At 37.7% G+C, this 20,015-nt stretch overlaps 1 protein-coding gene across 8 annotated transcripts in view; it reads left to right on the forward strand.

The window, feature by feature from the left end:
* COL25A1 (collagen type XXV alpha 1 chain) overlaps positions 1-20,015 on the forward strand; it is a 498,892-nt gene that overhangs the window by 388,482 nt on the left and 90,395 nt on the right. For all 8 annotated transcript variants that reach the window (XM_036025482.1, XM_036025500.1, XM_036025468.1 and 5 more), the window contains 2 exons: positions 1,915-1,941; positions 3,961-4,005. In XM_036025482.1, coding sequence (XP_035881375.1) covers positions 1,915-1,941; positions 3,961-4,005 — 72 coding nt within the window. The remainder of the gene's footprint in view (positions 1-1,914; positions 1,942-3,960; positions 4,006-20,015) is intronic.

Genomic DNA, 20,015 nt, shown 5'->3' on the forward strand with positions numbered 1-20,015 from the left:
TCAACATTTTAAGGAGTAAAATACTCTGGGGACACTTGGGAAAATAGAATCATAGACAGTGATAAAATCCAAATCTTTCTTTTACTCTCAGATCTGTAACTACAACTTTCAGACTCTGACTTTACTCAGCATTAACATTCATTTCCCGAACAATTTACCCGAGTGAGGAAATGATCAAACATGTTTATGTGCTAAGGGGAAGGAAGCAGTGGAAAGCAGGCGGCTCTGATATGGATGCAGGGATAATTGATTTGCTCAAATCCCCACGGGCAGAGAGGCGAGGATGCAGCACGGACAGATGCATTCGCCCTGCACAGGAGGAGGGTCTCGTCTTCCTCTGACAGAGCAAGTGCTCCAATGGGTTTGAGTTGGTGAGAGACATGATGTTCAGGAATTTATACCTGATAGCCTCTGTTTTCTCCATAACATCTAGCCAGGGAGAGTTTTAAATAGAAGGAGTGAGTTGCGGGGGAGGTTGTCTGACCACACAGATACATCAGACAACCGGCTCATTAAGGAGTTGGTTGGTTGAATAAATCAAAAAGGAATATATAAAGGTGATGTTGTGCATGTGAGTTCAATTACCTAAAGCTGGTTATATGAGGAAATTGTTAGTCTTCCTGTGAGGATTATGAAATAATTTAGGAGAACAGATTTTTTCAGTGTCCCTAAACATTGTGTACTTTTAATTAAAGAAATTGTGTATGACCAATTCTTCCTCTAATGACCACTCTACCACTCATTTAATGTCTCTGACATGAATGTAAGATGCCGATTAACTGAAAAGTAGCGTATTGAAAATAAGCTAGTATTAGTTATATGTAGTTCAACAAAGAGCTTTTTGTATGAAATTATAGAGTATATATAACTTCATTAAAATATGCTAACAATTGAAGGTATTATTTTGAACAAATGGAACAAAAATGCTGAATATTTTAATGTTAAAATAGACACCAATGGTCAGGTTATAGCTGTACCTCTTTGCGCTCATTTCCACTGTTCTAAATAAAGCCACCAGGATCCCAACCTGACTTTGTGGTTGAAAAACCGCTAAATCTCAGAATGGCCGCATTTCCATTTTGTGTGTAAATATTGCCATTCATCTTCCTAAACATTGTATTTCTTCATCCCTCCCCTGCCTCCCTCCATAGTGTCACAGTCCATGCAACAGCTGATGGCATTTTGTTCCTTTTATGAAACACTCTAGGTGCCACAGTGGGCCTTGCTGTCCCCTAGTTTGTGAACAAGTGTTTGTACAGGTCAATTGGCCACACTTCATAAGAAGAAGACTAGAATAACATGTTTATTTATAATACCGTTCAATTATTTTCTTTGCAAATCTGCTTACTGAGGTTTTGAAGATGCAGAAATCATTTAATGTGACCAGTTACTGGGGAATTATGTTGTATTTTTTCCCTTATTTAATCTTTACTGTATTTTTTTTCCATTACCATTTAGTCCCCATATATCCCCATCCTTCCAGCAATCACCACACTGTTGTCCATGTCCAAGGGAGGGGTGGGAGTGGAGGGATTAAGCCAAAAAGAAAAAGAAAAAGGAAAAAGGACTCTCACTGCAGTTTAAGTGCTTCTGACAGCAACCCCTTGAGCTTCCTAAATGTGACTGATGTGATAGATATGAAGGTATTTGAAGGAACAGAGGTGCTGGGATAACAAAGATTCTTTTTTAAGGAAAAAAATCAGAATCTTACTGCATGTGCTTAATGTTCTTCAAATGAGAATAAGAGCAGAAAAGATCTCTTATGTACTTCCAACTGAAAATTTTCATTTTTCTTGATGTACAAAACATAAGAATATTTCAACACAGCAAGAAGAACCTTATAGAATAGCACAGTTTTAATTGGTTATTTAAGTTTTAAATGCTTATGTTAATTGAATTGATTTTTCTTTTTAGGGTCCTATGGGGCCTCCAGGACAAAAGGTAGAGTATAAACTGTGCTGTGAAAGTATCAATAATTATGCTCCCATTGCCAAACGACAAAGCACGAGGGGTGAATGGGATCAGCTACTGTGAGCCATGACAAAGTGGTCTGGTGTATGCAGTCTGCTTTATAATAATAAAAGTCATATTATATGAGCCATTAGATTTCTAATCAGTTTCATTATAGAAAATCCAATAAATCCAGACTCTTTTTAGGCTGTCTGCCAAACTTGTAAGTTATTGAATTTTTAAATTTAAATACTGATAAAGTGTGACAAAACTTAGAATGTGAAGGTTCATACAACACTACAAATTAAACACGTGGCATTGCTGAAATATCTTACTGTCACATGACCATAGAACTGACCAGAACCAAGGACACACTTGTTGCTTGGTGACTGTATTCAGGCAGTCCAAGAGTGTCTTCCTTTGCTGAGGTAACCTGGAAAATGACTTCCTGATTATCATTGCTATGATATATGTTATATGTAGTCATCAGAATTGGCCATTATATTCTGATGGAGGGGAACTACTATTTCTAAAATTACATCAATACTTTGGTAATAACAAGTAGGTGGCCCTTTGCCAACAAAGTATCACTAAGTCCCCATTCCCCATCACACTCCCCACCCCACAAGGGGGAAAAGAGGATATTTAACCTGCAGAAAATGAAAGAAAACAATTGTATTACAACAGGTGGAAAAGTGATTATCTTTATCTTTGGAATCCATCAAAGATAGAGACTTTTTATCCCTAAGCACTGGGCATGTGGCATCTGTTGAAACGTAATCCAAACCAAGTAAAAGCCAGTGAGTTGTGACATGGCTTGTGTATAGGAGGAACACGTTGTCCTTCGCAATAATGTCTCTATTAAGCGCGGTGTGAAATTGTAAAGCCCCCTGATCCACATGCAACCAGGATAAAATTACTGCCTTGGGCTCTGGGAAGTGCTTTAATGGCCCACTCAATCTCACTCACCCTGAAAGCACTAAGGAACTTGCCATCTCAATTTGTTTTGCATATAATGACTATATTTTTAATCAACTTATTTTTAGGGCAGCCAGTTTATAATTACTATATTTTAAATTTTTCCACTAATATAAAGAAATTTAGTATCATATATCTACTAAGAAAAACCTGTTTTCTAGTGGTAGGGAGGGAATAAGCACATTTTCTTTCAAAACGGGCTCTCCAGAGCCTACACAGGAAGTGTATGAAGGGAAATGACATCACTGTTTGAAAACATTTGTTAATGTCACTATATCCAGCTCACTGTCAGAGATTTTCCTCAGGTAATAGTTAGCTCGCTTATTCCCAGTTTACTCCACCTGTGTCCGGCCACTGGTACTCACTGCAGTGTACATGTGCACACAGGACCGAGCATGTGTGCACATGAACTCACACTTAATACTTTTATGTACAGAAGTTGTGTTGTTCCTCATCAGTGTTTAACATTTGTAACATCTTTTCTAGTCTGCTTTGCAAGATGTATTCATACTAGCGTGGCTTACATGTACTCCCTGAAGGTTTGGGGGGAAGTGATGCTGATAACAACAAATTTGAGTTTACACCATGGGTCACTTATTTGACTAATTGTGGTACAAGTGGTAGTTATTTTAATTACCTTTTGTTTCATGGTATTTAAACTCATGAAATTCAAGAGTTGCTGCTACTGCTAAGCTTTTTCCAGATAGAACTAAGCCTATTATTTCCTAAAAGCACCCAAATTTAGAACCATGTGACCTTGTGATAGCCATAGATCTCAATATACAATGTCACTTTCTTGAAAATCTTACTACCGTTACAGGGATATTTAGATATATGGTTAAATTTAACTCCATAGTTTCTGCAAACATTATCATATGTTTGAACACAGTGGATAAGGACTGAAAAACATAGCCTCCCAGATATGTTTTAGCAAGGTAAAGTTATGGCTGACATAACTAATACAATACAAATTTAGAATAGAAATATTTTGTAATTGTGGTAGCAGTTTAATCTAATTATGTGTCTCCTTAGGGTTCTGTTGGAGCACATGGAATTCCAGGGATGAATGGGCAAAAGGTGAGTACTATAGATCACAGTATTTTTGATCATTTTGAGATGACTAAAATCACAAAATTATTCTAAACTGTAATTAGTAATAAGTTTATGTGCTCATAAACACTCTATAAATACTTTGGAAACAAGAAAACTATCATAACAATGGTTGAATTAGTTAATTTTTAAAGATGTATTAAATAGAAACTCTTAGAAAATTTTTCATTTTATTTTGATAATTTATATAAAATATATAACTGTATCTTTTTCATAAATACATATGATATAGGGAAAATGCTATGTTTAACATAAATTGTGATAAATAAAATGCACTCTAGTTATTCTTGTCATTACAAAAGCAACATGCATTATTTTTCATTAACAAGTTATTCTTACTAGAAATCTATTGAAATCTGAAGTCAGAAACAAGCTCTTTTTACTGGTAAGCAAAATTGGGAGTTAAATAGACTTGTCAAGCTCTGGTCATACACTTTTATTGTAATAATGTTAATAATGAGGGGGAATAAACTAAAACACACACACACACACAACTCTCCATAGACATATCTGTGTACACAAATGCTTTTATCCCTACAATGTACTTACTAGCAGGAAAAACACCTAGCTTTACCCTACAGCCAGGTCTGGCATCCTGTGTCCCACAGCAGTCCTGACTGGCTCTTCAATCTGGAACCTCTACAGAGACCCGGGAAGCTGTGGCTGCAGCTATTAAAGCCACTAGCTGAGCCAGTGTGCTGGGAGCTAGGGAGCTGAGCTGGGGACTTTCCTGTCTCCCTTAGAGGTTTTGGACTGGCTCTGTGAAATCCTGTGATCCATCAGCTTGTCTTCCCAGAAGATTGTAAATCCATGCACTCTGGATTAAATTCTGAAATTGTAAGGAACCCAACACTTACAGACAGAATAAATCTCTTCATGACCTTCTTTAACTCATCTTTTCTTCTCTAATAATATGTAAACAATCATAATTTAAAATCTACTAATGAGCCCTGGCTGGTGTAGCTCAGTGGATTGAGAGCCAGCCTTCTAACCAAAGGGTGGCTGGTTCAATACCCAGTCATGGCACATTCCTGGGTTGTGGGCTAGGTCCCCAGTAAGGGGCACACGAGAGGCAACCATGCATTGATGTTTCTCTTCCTCTCTTTCTCCTTCCCTTCCTCTCTCTCTAGAAATAAATAAAATATTTTAAAAAATAAAATAAATAAATAATAAAATCTACTAAAGAGACCGTGTGAATTTTGGCCAAGTCTTTGAATTCTCTGTCCTCAGTTTCCTCATCTGCAAAAAATAAAAGAGAATAGCAAAACCTACTTAATAGGGTCAGAGTGAGGACTAAGTGAGTGAACAGACAAAGCCCTTATGGCAGTAATCTAACTATTAAACTTCTCCTTCATTGCATTTGAGTGAAATTCTGGAAATTGAATTGACCCGTGATTGAAAAGAGGCTATTTCCAGAATTACGCAGTTACCCAAGTGAAATCAATGTTCTCCAGCAGGACTTATGGTATCTTGTAGTCCACCAACCAAACGCCGCACCCTCAGCAGTGTGAACTGCCTCCCCATGCCACAGCTCTGCTTTCTGTTGAGTAAAAGGCATGTCCATTTGTTTTGCAAGTCCTGGTAAAGAGAGAGGATTAACTTTTTATTTAGAACACTGCAGATCAAGAAGGGAAACATAAGCAAAAATTCAGAAGTGTGTTCATTTGAAGATGGATTTGAAAATTACATAACTCAGAATAATGTTTTAAAAGGACAAAACATGGATATAGAATAAACATTGTTTCTAACGTTGGTGAAAAGCAAAACTTATACTTAAGGTTAGTGTTTTCCTTCTTTGTTTCTTTTTCAACTTTGAGACAATCATGAAAATTTATAGGAACCTTTCACCTGAAACAAAACAACTTTAAAACTGTCACATATATGCTTATGAAGACTGCATATTCTTTAGTTTTTGCAAAGGAAATATGCAATTTCCTTAGCAGGAGAAAGGAATGTGACATGTCCTTGTCCTCATCACCAAGTTTAAATTATATTTCAAGGACATAGTTAATATTTGTGGTTTCCTGTCTTGTTATACATCTTTGTGGCATTTTAAAGTGTTTTCTGTAAAACCTGGGGAAGCTAAATGATTTCACACTTACATGAAGGTATCAGTGAAAAGTAATTTAAAATTGTTTTTCCTTGTCTGTGGAACTTAAAACTTTGGGTGTGGGGTTTCTGTTAATCCCAGTCATTATCTAATGTTTGTAATATTCGGTATGTCATCTTTAGGAAAATAAAGTGCATGAAATGAGTCTCCTTCACTGAAACAGCAGGTCATTTAGATAGTAAAAACAAAGTTGGAAATTGAGTAATAGTTCTATACTTAAAGCATATGAAATATGTCTTGGATCTCTAGAATTTGCTTCTCTAAAACACAGCTTACAATGACATAAATTTTTTAAAAATGCACCTCAATGTCTTTAAACTGTCTTGAGAAAACATCTTTCCAATTTTACAATTTTACTTTTTTCCAACTATATACTTTTAATGCTTAGAGAATAGTGTTTAGACAGTGGTTAAGGAAGGATATAATTTCTAAGCCATCAGTGTGGTGATTGCTAGGGGAGGGGCTATAAGGGGACTAAATGATAATGAGGAAAATATATAATAAAGATTATATATTAAAAATTTTTAAAGAAAAATAAAGTAATAAAAAGTAAAGAAATCTTCAGCATAAAAAAGAAGTATGGCAGATATGTAGAAAATAAACAATTTTTCTCCTATATAAAAAAAGAAAAGTAAACTACTTTAAGAAAATGTTTTGTATGTTTTCTACTAGAACATTTTCCATTCATTCAGATTAACAGAATCGGTGATTGGCTTTGACTAATCAGTTTGGTGGTGACATTTTTTTTTTACTTCACATTTCTTTTTTACTACTTTCCTTTAAATTTTGGTCATCCTGATTACTAAGCTGAGCATTGCTTATTTTTGTAATGGTCTCCCCCATTCTTCAGATCGCATTAGGGAAGAAGACTTACATGAGGAGTAACATGGCAGTGAATTCCACTCTAGCTCTTTCTGGTATGACCGTCTCCAAATGGCCCCTCGGCCCGCCCCGTGAGCAGTGGGAGACCCTGTGGGGCGGAGGCAGGAGCCTGGACTCTGCAGGCAGGGGGACAGAAAGCTGCAAGTCCCTGTCCCCCACCAGGCAAGGCAGTGAATGTTTCTAACTAAGGCTTGTGTGTAAAATACAAATACAGACCGTGCAGTATTAACTAGATGACATCTCTAAAGTGAACATAATATAATAGGTGCTCAATAAATGTGATCAAATATCTGTAACAGTATCACACCTCAAGAGTTTCAGCAAACGAGCCCTCTCAAGTAGGGAGCAGAAACCAGTTGACTTCATGATAAGGAGAAAATGAAAATATAAAAGTATACACAAATTTAATATATAAATATATGATATCTAAATATAAATATTAAATGTTTCTCTGTTTGGCTTCCCCCTATCCCTGCCATACACACATGCCCCATACTAGGTAGTTAGGATGTAGGTACTAATATGGGAAAGAGAAGGACACATCTCATATTACCTGCGAGCTTAGGCACCAGCATGGGGCAGCGATGCAGGAGCACAGTCCTGGAGTCAGGGTACTTACTCTGTGGTCTTTCACTTCACAGGCAGCCTGTGAAAGGCCCTTTTCCTCTCTGGGTCAAGTGGCTTCATTTGTAAAGGAGAGGTGGGGGCTGTACTAATTTATCTCTATGGGCCTAAGTGATACCGTGTATCTACAAAAGGTCACGCATGTCTCATTCCCAATTCAACCAGCTTCTAGCATCTCCATTCCCAGTTCTGAAAGTTGTTTCCATAATTTGGATTTGTTTCTAACAAACAGCTGAAGCAGTTAGAGAAGATTTAATGCTGTCTTACCTAAAAATTTGAAGTGTTGTCCTCTTCTTCTGTATTATATTGGACACAAAAATTTTTGTAATTCTCATGAATAGATCTTGTTGGCACAGGTATAATTGACATTTTATTTGTACTCCATGATTCCTTTACTCTCTCTCTGTCTCTCTCTCACACACAGACATCTGAATATGTGTCAATTAAACCCTACTTCTCAGATACACTGGGGAAGTATGTGGGCTTTTAAAAATGATTTTATGGTAGGCCTTTTTAAAACTGAAGCGTCCTTTGACAAAAAGAATTGGTAATATATGTCAGAACTTCTAACATTTCACCCCTTAATAGGTGTAATTAGAACCCTATATTTTTCTACTCTTTCCACATTTTCACATTAATTGGCACCCATAAGAATAAATCATCATAATGACAATTTATCTGAATAGCAATCAGTGCCCAGGGCTGTGCAGATGTCGTAGAGAGGAGGTCTGGGGAGGAGGGAGGGTTCTGTACAAGTCTGATTTCCACATCTGTTAGTTTACACCATCGTTTCTTTGTTGTGATGAAAATATTAAACATTTTCAAAATTAAAAACAAATTATTTTTGTCTAAGCAAGCTAGAATCTTTTAGAGTTCTCTGAATTACAGGGATTGTTTCCAAAGCAAAGAGAAATATCAGGTGAACTTGTTTCATGTATTTTTCAAGTGTTTCCTAGAATTTGTTATTTTAAGACTTGAAAATAAAATATAAGTTAAATATTGCTATTCATGTATCACCTATGAATTTATCCCAGATAGCAATGAGATTTTTAGTCACATTAAATTTTCATTAGTTTATGGTATTTACAGTTCCTTTTCATCTCTTATCCATGGGTCTCACAGTTCTTCACTGACATTCATCTTCACAGCACACTTGTAATGGCATTTTTATTGTAAGTATATTTAGCAAGCAGATAAATTGAAGCTCTCAGACTTCCAAAGGTCAAGTTGTTTATTCATGTCTGTACAGTGGGCTATGCAGTGAACTCAATATTTTTTATTCTTGAATTACTTACTGTAACCACTAAATACACTCTTTTCCTTGGCTACCTTGACTCTATCATTAAACACTCCAAATTAAATTCCTGAAGGATCTGAATATGTCATAGTTTGGTTTGTGTTCTGGTTAGCTTAAAATGTTCCTATAATATACTTTACCCAGTGATCTACCACCCAATCTATTTATGACTTTCCAGTTTTAGACTCTAAGTAAAAATATTTACAGTTAAATAAAGTGATGGATTTCTGATTCTAGATTAATTAAATAGTTCAGGGAAAGTATCTTACAGCAACTTAGTTCTTTTGTAGGTTGAAGTTGAGAATTAAATTATTTTTATTAATTTTCCTGTCTTTTAAAATTGGCAGTTGTATACATTAGAAGTCTAAGTTTACATGGTTTTTTTCCCTCTGCTAACTATACATAATAGTAGAATGCATTTTCTTCTCATTTATTTATTTATTCTTTTATTTTTTATTATTTTTTAATTTATTTTTACTGCTGTTCAAATATAGTTATCTTCCTTTCCCCCACCTCTCCCACTACCCCAGCCCTCCCCCACTCCTTCCCCTGTTTCCACCCCCCCTTGTTATTGTCCGTGTGTTCCTTATACTTGTTCCTGCAAACCCTTCACCCTTTCCCCCCATTATCCCCTCCCTGCTCCCCTCTGGTCACTGTCAGCCTGTTCTCAATTTCAGTGTCTCTGGTTATATCCTGCTTGCTTGTTCATTTTGTTGATGTACATTCTTTATTCTTAAGAAACATCATTTTTATCTATTACAGGACATTTCATATTGTCAAATCACTTCATCCCTGACTGTGATTCACTCATTCTGAGGCATTTTTATAATGCAAATTTACTCTTTAAGAGACTTTTTACTCAATTTTACTCATTCTTTACATAATTAACTTAGTTCCTCTAGAGAAGGAATAAAAAGTTAGTTGAAAGAGGTAATTTCATGCTGGCTTGAAATAAAACAATGGTAGGAAGATTTTTTTTAAAAAGGCACTCTTCCCTGACTTTATTTAGGCATGTCACCATAAAATTTGATACCACTTATCATTCTACTAAGCAGACATACAGGGAGGGGAGAAGAGAGACTGGAGGGAATGGGACAGGCGGGGTGAGGGGCGTGAGAGGAAGGGAGGCTGCTCACAGGCTGTTGCAAAACAAGGAAACAGCAAAGCAAGTGTGTCTGAATGCATTGTGACATTATCAAGTCCACTCGTTTTTCCACTTTAATTGAAAAGACACTATATATTAAAGAAGGGATCACACAAATACTGATTTAGTAGATCTGATTAAATTGAATACATAATTTTCAAACTTTTTTTTAAGTTCCCTTAAAATGTGTCCATTGACGCACTTACTGATGCCTCTAATCATCTCATCAGCCCTAATTACTAAGTACAGGCACTGACGTTAAAGCTGTCTCTGCCCTCATGGAATTTCCACCCTAACTGGGGATATGGACGTTAGACGAACATTCATAGTAAAATCTGTTAGATTACTGTGCTGTTAAGTCCCATGGCGCAGAAGCACAGGGCAGCCTGGCCTGGAGCAAAGGGTCAAGCATTGCTTCCCTGAAGAGGTGATTTTAGGGAAAACTTACAAGGTGGACAGCATTTGGTGAGGGGAAGAGAAACTACCACTCTGTTGCAGTACATGCAAATTAATTACAGACAAGCTTGGTCCTAGAATTCTGTTTCTAAAACACTGAATTAGTAACTCGTATAGGATTTTTATGTTCACCATAGACTACCTTTTATCCAACTTTCTGACCCTTAAAATATTAAGTCAATATAAGCCACAAAGTCTGTTTTTATGTCATTAGATCTGACCTCTAAATGATCCTCTTGACTGTGAAATTTGTATTAAAAAGCAGGCTGTGATGAAGTAACTTCTGACACTTCATGGGTTAATATCTACCCAGTTCCATCCATTTGCTACCAGGCCACCTTGCCAAGGGGACAGTGACCATTACCCAATTGTGGGCTGAATTTATGAGGAATTGAATTTCTTTCAGGATTCTTTTCTCTGTCTTCTCTGCCCAGTGCAGAGAATAAAAGAGTGCCATGTATAATAATTACTAACATTTATTCAGGCACTGTCCTAAATGTTGCATGCACATTAGTTCACTTACCCCTCACAGCAGTCCTATGAGGTAAGTATGGTATTCTCTCTATTTTATATTGAGGAACCTGAGGCACAGGGAGAACAAACACTTTGCCCAGGGCTACCCAGGTGTTTGTGGTAGAACTGAGCTTCAAAGCCCAGAAATCTGCCCCCAGACTTATAGTGAGGATTTTAAATTCAGAATATCTCATCTCTACTCACCAGTATTTATATAACCTTGGGCAAGTTACTCACCTTCTCTGAGCCTTAGTTTCTCTATTTGTCAAATAAGGACTATAACATTTACCACAAAGTTTAATCAGAAAAAAATGAAGGAAGTAATAACTTTATTCAGATATATTATTACATAAGAACAAGCTATTTTTCTCTGTGAACTGGAGAAATTAATAACCATGAATTCAGAAACCTCCTGGGTGTGTAAGTGAACATTAGTAAGAACTGTTATCTCTTTCTACTTCACTGATCTCTAGAATTTTTCCAGTTGGACATAACATTTAACAGTTCCATTAATAATTAGGCACACTTCCTTCTCAGGAAAAAAAGAATAGTTGATCATGCAAAATAGACATAGATTTATAATTAAGAACTATACCTTAGAAGAGAAAAAATAAGCTGAGTTTTTAAACTTAAAAATGGACATGTTGTAAAGGGCACATAGAATACTTAAGAAAACTAATTTTTCAAACAGAAGTGTTTCCTGGGTATCTAACTTGAAAGTTCAGCACCAGTGCAGGCGTCAGCTTCACTTTGCTTGGGCAACCAACCCGCATCACAAGAACACAGGTGCTTGTGCTCCTCACCCTGTCTCCACATAGCTGCCTTCAGCCCAGTTCCTCCTCTCGTGCTTGCTGGGTGGCTGCCATTCACTCTGGGGCTCCATTCTTTCCCATCTGCCTCCAGAGAGTGGATGAGTATCTTTTCCCCAGGCAGCCAACAAAATGTTTGAGTCCCTTTGTAACTGGATACACACAGGCCATGGCCTCTCCCTCAGCCCTTGCTAGAGGAAGGTCAGTGATTAGCTACTGCCGCTGCAATTTCTTTTCTAGCAGCCCCAGTCCCATGCAAAGTTGCAATAAACACTAACTGTCTGATTTAGAAGAGATCCATGGAGCACAGAGAGCTAAACCAGTGTTGTGTGTGGTTTAGCCCACACCTAGCAAACTCTCCCACTTCACCTACCCTCCTTCATCCCTTTGACATTTTGTCTTTCTAAAACATGTCTTTAGTCTTCACCTTTCATTTTCCACGAGAGTATACACAGAGTACAACGTTTTTGTGTGTGCAGAAAAGAGTACCCTCTGTGGCATCATCCTCTCTGGCTGGTTTTTGCCCAATTTTGCACCCTTCTTAAGTTACTTAAAAAGGAGCTACTAGCGTTTCCCTTAGACCCCGGCATGTGGGGCTCCTTGTCCAGCCTCTACTGTCACGCTAGTTGTGGGACCCTTCCCATGGAATGAGTCCCTAAGGCCAAGGAAATATGCCTACTCACAGCCCAGCCTCCCTACTTCTAGGTCATATTTCAGGTACTCCAGATGCAGGAATTACTCCTTCAACTGTCCTGAGTCTGCTTCCAGGGCCTATACTGGCCTCATCGCCAGGCCTGTGTTCCCAAGGATGAACTGCACAGCTGGATGTGCGCTCCTACGCCTGTGGGTGGCCTTGGAGCAGCTACCAGTAGGAATCTGCCGGCAGAGCTCTCAGGCTCAGGAACTAGAGAGCTGGGGCTGGGAGGAGAAGGGAGGACATTAGCATTGTGGGGTGGGAAGGGCATCATCCTCGTACTCCTGTCCAGGCCTTTAAATTTTAAGGATGTGCTCAAGGCAGATCATTCTTCTCATTTGTATAAATTTTGCCCAAATAAACTGAACTTAGCTACTTTCTGTGCCCCTAAATACTTACTGTCTCTTCGCATTTCAATTTCTTTGTTCAAAGTATATTCTGTACATTTCCACCTTCAGGAACAGTACAGAAAACTAAAATAAAAAGAGCCAACCAGCAGACTTATTTTTGAAATAGTCCATACTGTAATATTATTGATATAACTATCACGTTTTCCTATTTTTAGACATTTGTACATCTTTTTAAAGAGCATAATGAAGGCTTGATTATGAGGTTTAGTTCAGTTATCACTTGAATCAGTTGAAGATCTATTTCAGTATATTATCTGAAATAGAATATTTTTATTAAATTCCTGCTGATAGCCCTGCCTACTTTTATACTCATTAGTATTCCTATTACCAATGCGGACAAAGAGATTCTAATTTTAGGGCTGGAGTTCGCTGATTAGAGGAACAAAACAAAGTCCTCTAAAGGGATGGCAGAGCTCTGCGCAGAACCAAACCCAACACCCAGGCTAAGGGTGCTCTGGTTTTCCTTCTGCCATGTTACAAAGCCTCCTCTGCCTCCAGGAAAGAAATAGAAACAACAACTAGGGACTCTTTCCCGGAGGCAGAGGAAAAGAATTAGCAAGTAGAAGCTTTTCCACAACTACTGAATTGCTTCACATAAGAGAGAGTGAAGCTGAATTCCCAGGATGGTCTAGGAAGGTGGGAAGAGGGAAAAAGTTGAGGTGGGAGGGGGAGAAAGGAGAAGACAGCAAGATGAAGGAAGACTGCATGCTCTGTGATGTGACACCTTCCCAAGAACACCAGGGGCTCCATCCTGAGCTCACCAAAGGCCCAGGGAGAGCGGGGTTCTCAAGGCAACTGACTGACTGATGCATCTAAATTGGTCTGGGCAAAGCAGATGTGGCACATACGGATGCAGGACTCGAGCCGAGGGGCCTGGAAAGCAGGTCCCTGTGAAACTGGGACTTGAGCCAGGTTTAATCGGATGTCTGGAAAATAAGAAGCCACTGGTGACATCTTTAGCCCAACAAGAACAAATAATAATCATAATAAAACTAAATCTTAATCATTTAAAGCTGAAAGAAAGAAAACACTTAATTTACACTGCCCCCCCTCAATACATACACACACTGCATAGAAGAAAAGCTGAGCTCCACAAAAGCTCAAGGCATTGGCTGTGTCCCAGGACCAGAAGTGGAAAACATGGGACTAAACCGGAGGCTTCCTGAAGCCGCTTTCCTATTTTATGCTAAAATTAAAGAGAAGAGAAATGTAAAACTGAATGAGTTTTTTTTTATATATATATAAGTTGCTCAAATATAAGAAACACAAGATGGGAATTGGAAGACGTAGGTTCTAGCCTCACATTTTCCCCTTTGCACCTGTTTGCCTCTGGAGAATTTACTTCCCCTCCCTGGACGTTTCTTCACCTGTTGCAAATGACTGGCTTTGTTCAACTAAAATAGTTCCCTATTTTGCAAGTGCTTCTGCTTAGGGAAAAGGACATGTTAGCATGAGTCCAGAAGGTGATGACACTTGGATAAATTCTAAAAGGGTCTTTTGGGAACTTTAGATAACAAGATAATTTATATAACCAACACTGCCCCAGCTACAGCTCACCCTTCACCAGAGGCACATGGGTGAGGGAAGGAGGGAGATAACCAAACATATGGACATGTTATAATGACTGGTCTCTGTACCCATAGGCAGAATTGTTGCAGCCTTTCATCCCTCTGAGCAGCCACGCTTGCCCTGCCAGAATCCGGAGGGGCTTCAGGGGCTTTGCTGGGAAGCTCATCGCTAGCAGCCTATCCTTACTGGGACTCCTCCCACCCTTCACTCTTACCACGTGCTCTTCCTCTGTTTTTCAGTCCTAATATTGCAGATGGGCCTGCGTGATTGGAGGTGTCACCGCTGGGTTAGCAGTTGTACCATTTTTCCCCTGAGTCCTGCTACAGCTGAGACAAAGAGCCATCTCTTGCCAGCATGATTATAAGTCTTTTCTAGTTTCCCAGCATTGAAACAGTTATGAGTGTTTCATGTCCTCATGTGGGTTTAATGCATTGGCATCTCCTGTATTTACCCTTCCCTCCAACATACGTGTCCTGAACAATTATTATGTGTCAGGAATAGTTTTTAAGCACTGTGGAAAGAAAGTGAGCAAAATAGGCAAAGTTCTGTTCTAGTGCTGGTGAGGGGATGGGGATGGGAAAGAGTTGCCAAATAAAATATAGAATGTCCAATTAAATTTGAATTTCTGATAAACAACCCATAATTTTTAATATGACTATGTCCCATTTAGTGTTTGGGATATATGGTACTTAAATAAAAAATTATTTGTTGTTTACCTGAAATTCAAATTGAACTGTTTTGTATTTTTATTTCCCAAATCTGGCAGTCATAGTGAGGGAAACAAAAAATAAACAAAAAATGGCCTATTTGCTAATTGGTGCACTAAAAAACTAAAGTAAGGCAGTAGGTGCAGGGACTGCAGGTCGTGGTGGCAATTCCGGGGCCACCACGACCCCGGGAATGTACTAAGGGGACATGTGTAGACCTCCGATGTACATGTGGGCTGTATTTTAGATTTAAAACATGTATAGATAACATATATATAAGAAACTGTTTATAAGAATAAATAGTTCAGCAGGCCAACCCACACAAACTTGTTAAAAAGATATTGGAGCTGACCTGTCATTAGTGCCCACGAGATCTCCCTTAAGTCTAACTTCCTAAGCTGGGAGTGAGCACCCCTGAGAGCTCAGAGATGTGTGCAGAAGTACAAAAGGACCGAGGATTCTTCTAGAGCATTGATTACACTTGAAGGTTTGGCCGAGAACTCTTATTTTATATTATTGTGATGAAATGCTACATTTCTATACATTTTCAGGTAAAGAATGTTGGTTATTTTGTACCTTTCACCTTCTCCCAATTTCATGTTCATGCTCACTTGCCATTAGGAGACTAGAATGAAATACTGCAATGAAAATTAGGGGGAAAGTAGAAACCCCATTTTCCTAACTCTTCCCCAGAAAGCAACATCTGAAGTCCCTGTTGGCTGCCTCACTTCCAGAGAATCTTCCTCTACCAAGTGTTGTTTAGCCAATTGCTGCCAAAGCCCGTGAGGCCCTGAGGCCCTGTGGAGGAACAGCGACTCTCCACCATGACTGTCTGCAGGAAAAGAATGACTACGCTCAGTCCTGCTCACCACTCCAGCCACTGAAGCCCTTCATTGTCAGTCACTATCAGGAAGAACAGCTCTGAGCACCCACTGTTTTAGAGAGGTATCAGTGACCTCACTGCGCATTTTTTAGTCTTCATTGCGCATGTGCACCAACCTCACCAACTCGGGGGTAGGAGACCCATCGTAAGAATGATGGCACCTTAAGCCCAATATCACACTCCATCCACTGCTGGTTTTCTTTGACAAGTGAATGTAAAATTACATTATGCTAAAAAATTTAAGCTGCGACTCCTTTTCATTGGCAGAATGAAAAACAGTTGTGATCGGGCGTTGGCCAGTTGTGTTACTGCAACATGACCTACTCCCATCAGCACTCAGCTCCATAAGAAAGCTGTATTCCTTTCTACATTTAAGAACTCTTTTGGGTTGCTCCTGCATAGCAGTACCTGAAATCATTGTAAAAGCCGTGAGTGATGTTTTACATTAGAATTCTAAAGAGTGTATGGAAGGAGTGAAGGGAGGAAGAAAGAAAAGGAAAAAAAAAAAACAACAAAGGAAGCAGCAAGCCATCCTTCTTGAAAGCCAGCCCAATGTAATTTTAGCTTGAATATACAAATCGTCACTTGGGGATAATACACCAGGAGCAGCCGTAGAATTTCAGGTACAGAAGAGGAAACCCCATCAACCTACCTGCAGTTAAGATGTTAGCTGCTGTTTCTCTTTGTTCTGTCTTTGGATTGTCCTTCAGAACTTGCAAATGTGAAATGCATTCAGAAATAAATGGATAGATGACCCGACAAACAAAATTAGCTCTCCACACACACAAAACCTAACTCCCATTTTTTGTCTGTTCTTTTTTGGTATATTTTCTGCATATGTATGTTTTTACATTATGTAGCAATATAATATTATGACTTTATTTGAGGAAACCTCATGATAATTATATTTTGTCCTTATATATCAGAAAATATGAATATTATATATGACATATGGTTCATTTCTCATTAAGACATGCCTTTGATTTCTGTTCACTATGCCTCTTCATGAGGTATAAGACAACTTTGTTTAAAAAATAGTTTTATAACTTCAATTAGATGCCCTCAAGTTCTTTTTGGGTATATCTTTTTTCTTCCTCAAAAATAAGAAAAATAAGCTGTTTAGGCACAGACATCTGTCATGCCTATTTCATGTTTCTATCCCATGAAATAGTCCAGAGTAGAATGTACAGTAGATTTTCAGTCAATTCAGTGTTAGTTGAATGAACTCATGCCACCAGGACCCCACCGTGGTGCTCAGAGTTACATGACATTTTAGCTTCAATATTTCTTTCTCACAACCTGGGGGACTAACCTTGAATAATAACAGAATGCTCCATAACCTTCTAAACTAAGTTTAAATATATTTTTCATGATATATTTTAATAGAAATGTAAAATTCTGAGTCATTTTTCCTTCTTGATTCTATCCTCCGTCGATTCATTCAGGAAACAGTTCATTTGCTTTTTAGCTTTAACATTATGTGAGACACACATCTAAATTACAAACACATGAAAAATATTTAACCTACAAGTGATAAATGTAAAATTGAGCAACAGTAAGCTTTCTTTTGGGGGTATTAAAATAGCCACGAAAATTATTAAGATTGTGATCTTTAGTGCTGATGAGAGGGCACCTATACAAGCAGATGAAACTCAGAACCTTTTTGGAAAGCAAATAAGAAGTATTTCAGTGGTGTTAGTTTTAGTTAAATAGCAAAGATTAGAAATGATCTAAGTATTCAACAGTTTGGAACAGATTAAACAAATGATCAAACCTGACTTTGGTAGGTGATAATTAGGTAAACTATTCATAAGACAATCATGAATACTGTGTGAAAACAAATGTGTGATATCAAATAAAAAATCAGAGTGTCAAACTTTGTAATCAGATGCTTACAATTGCCTCAGAATATATGAGCATACATTAAAAAAAACTAGAAGGAAACAGAAAAATGGAAACAGTTGTGATAGGGTGATGGGATTATGGGTGCAATATTTTTTGTTTCCTTTTATGTTAAAAGATTATTTTAACAGTGCATAAAATCAAAGAAAAGAGATCAAGTTTTAGTCCCTCAATGTTCATAAATTAAGGAAGACTTTATGCAGATGCCTAAACAATGCTTCTCTTCCTTGCTTCAAAAATCTTGGCATGTGTTTTGTCTGGTTCCAGGGGCCTAACCATTTTTATTATTGTTATTCTGGCTACCATGGTTATTCTTTGAAAATCTAAACAGAATTTGTATTGTTCCATGGCAGCATCTCTTGTTTGAGTTCTGCCATGAGTTATGACATCGGTGCATCCTGTGATAGCATCTTTGGAGACAGCAGACTGGACAGTAAAATGGTGGTCCTTTTTTGGGGTGGACTTTATTTCCAAGTTTCTACTCTTTGTGATTATAGATGACCTATCAAAATTTTCCTATGATGGCCATCATTATTCTAAGTCAACAGTTTTGCTATTTTACTAAGCAAGGTACAAGAGTTACGATTATAGTGTAAGTTAATATAAGAAGCAGAATTTCTTCCAGAAAGTTAAGCTGTTCACAATTATAATAATCCAGTATGTAGTAAAACAGTTTTTCTCTTCCATTGCAGTAAGACACCATGAGCTTCACATTGCTTTGTTTATCTGATGGGTGTACATAAATCATCTTGATAAGTAACATTTAATTCAAGTTTCTGTACATTCTTTGTAAGTGAGGAGTATGAACCAATTGTTAATGAAGATAGAAATACTTATCACCTACTCTCTCCCAGTTTGTAGGTATTAACGCATCCGTTCATTCAGCAATGCGTTATATTGTTAAGAACACAGCCTCTTATGCCACATCATGAGAGTTCACATCTTGGCTAAAGTTGTGGAAATCTGAAAAAAATTATTTAGCCTTTCTGTGCCTTAATTGCTTCATCTGTTAAGTAGAGCTAAAGGTAGCACTTACCTCATAGAAATTTGTGATAATTGAGTTAATGAGTGTGAAGTTCCTGACACTTAAAATGTTATTATTATTAATGCACATTTTATACATGTACATGTTTATGTATATTTTTGCCAAGAGCACAAATATTAAAATGGCACAATCCCTGCCTTCCAAGTGACTTACAACCCATACTTAAATATCAACTAAGTTTGCTATGAATCTAAAACTAATCTAATAATAAAATCTGTTTTCTCAAATCAACTAAGAAGCAACTTTACTACCATTGGTGGAAGAAGGAAGTTGTCCAATAGCTGGAGCACATAGTAAAGGACTCTGAGAATGTTTTTAGATGAACATGAAATTCTAGGTGCTGTAAACTGAAGTCATATGGAAGCACTGAAAGCCAGAGTATTTCTCCTTCACTTCTGGGCCCTTCAGGGTACTTCCCCTCTGTGGGAAACAAGTGCTGGTTCAGAGTCCAGAAAGATGAGTATGCATCATATTCTTACGGAAACGGAACACTTTCTAACTGAAGAGCCATCAGCTTTCTCCCACATGCCTATCACTCAATATGACACCAAGAGCCACAAGTCTGAATGGTTTATTCTAATGATTTTTACAGTGAAATTGGAAAGAGAAAACAAAGCCATTTTTACTTTAGTGTCCAATGAATTAAGTAGATGTATGTGTTCTTCAAGATTTAGATTTGGAAATGCTCATTTGATTAAGTTTAATAATATAATGATTTAGTCTATATTTTCCTAAATAGATAAACCTCTTAAAAGGTCTCTACCAAAAGAGTCTTATGTTTTCAGATGCCTTTTACTCATGCAACAAATATTTGTTGCCTACCATGTACCATAGTAAGTGTTCATTTCATATTGATAAGTTGCTTCAGCTTTCTTAATGGAGAAAAGACAGAACAAAGGGACTATCCCTGCTTTATCCTTGGTGCCTAGCAC

Source organism: Phyllostomus discolor, chromosome 1, assembly GCF_004126475.2.
Source record: "Phyllostomus discolor isolate MPI-MPIP mPhyDis1 chromosome 1, mPhyDis1.pri.v3, whole genome shotgun sequence".
Taxonomy (NCBI): Eukaryota; Metazoa; Chordata; class Mammalia; order Chiroptera; family Phyllostomidae; genus Phyllostomus; species Phyllostomus discolor.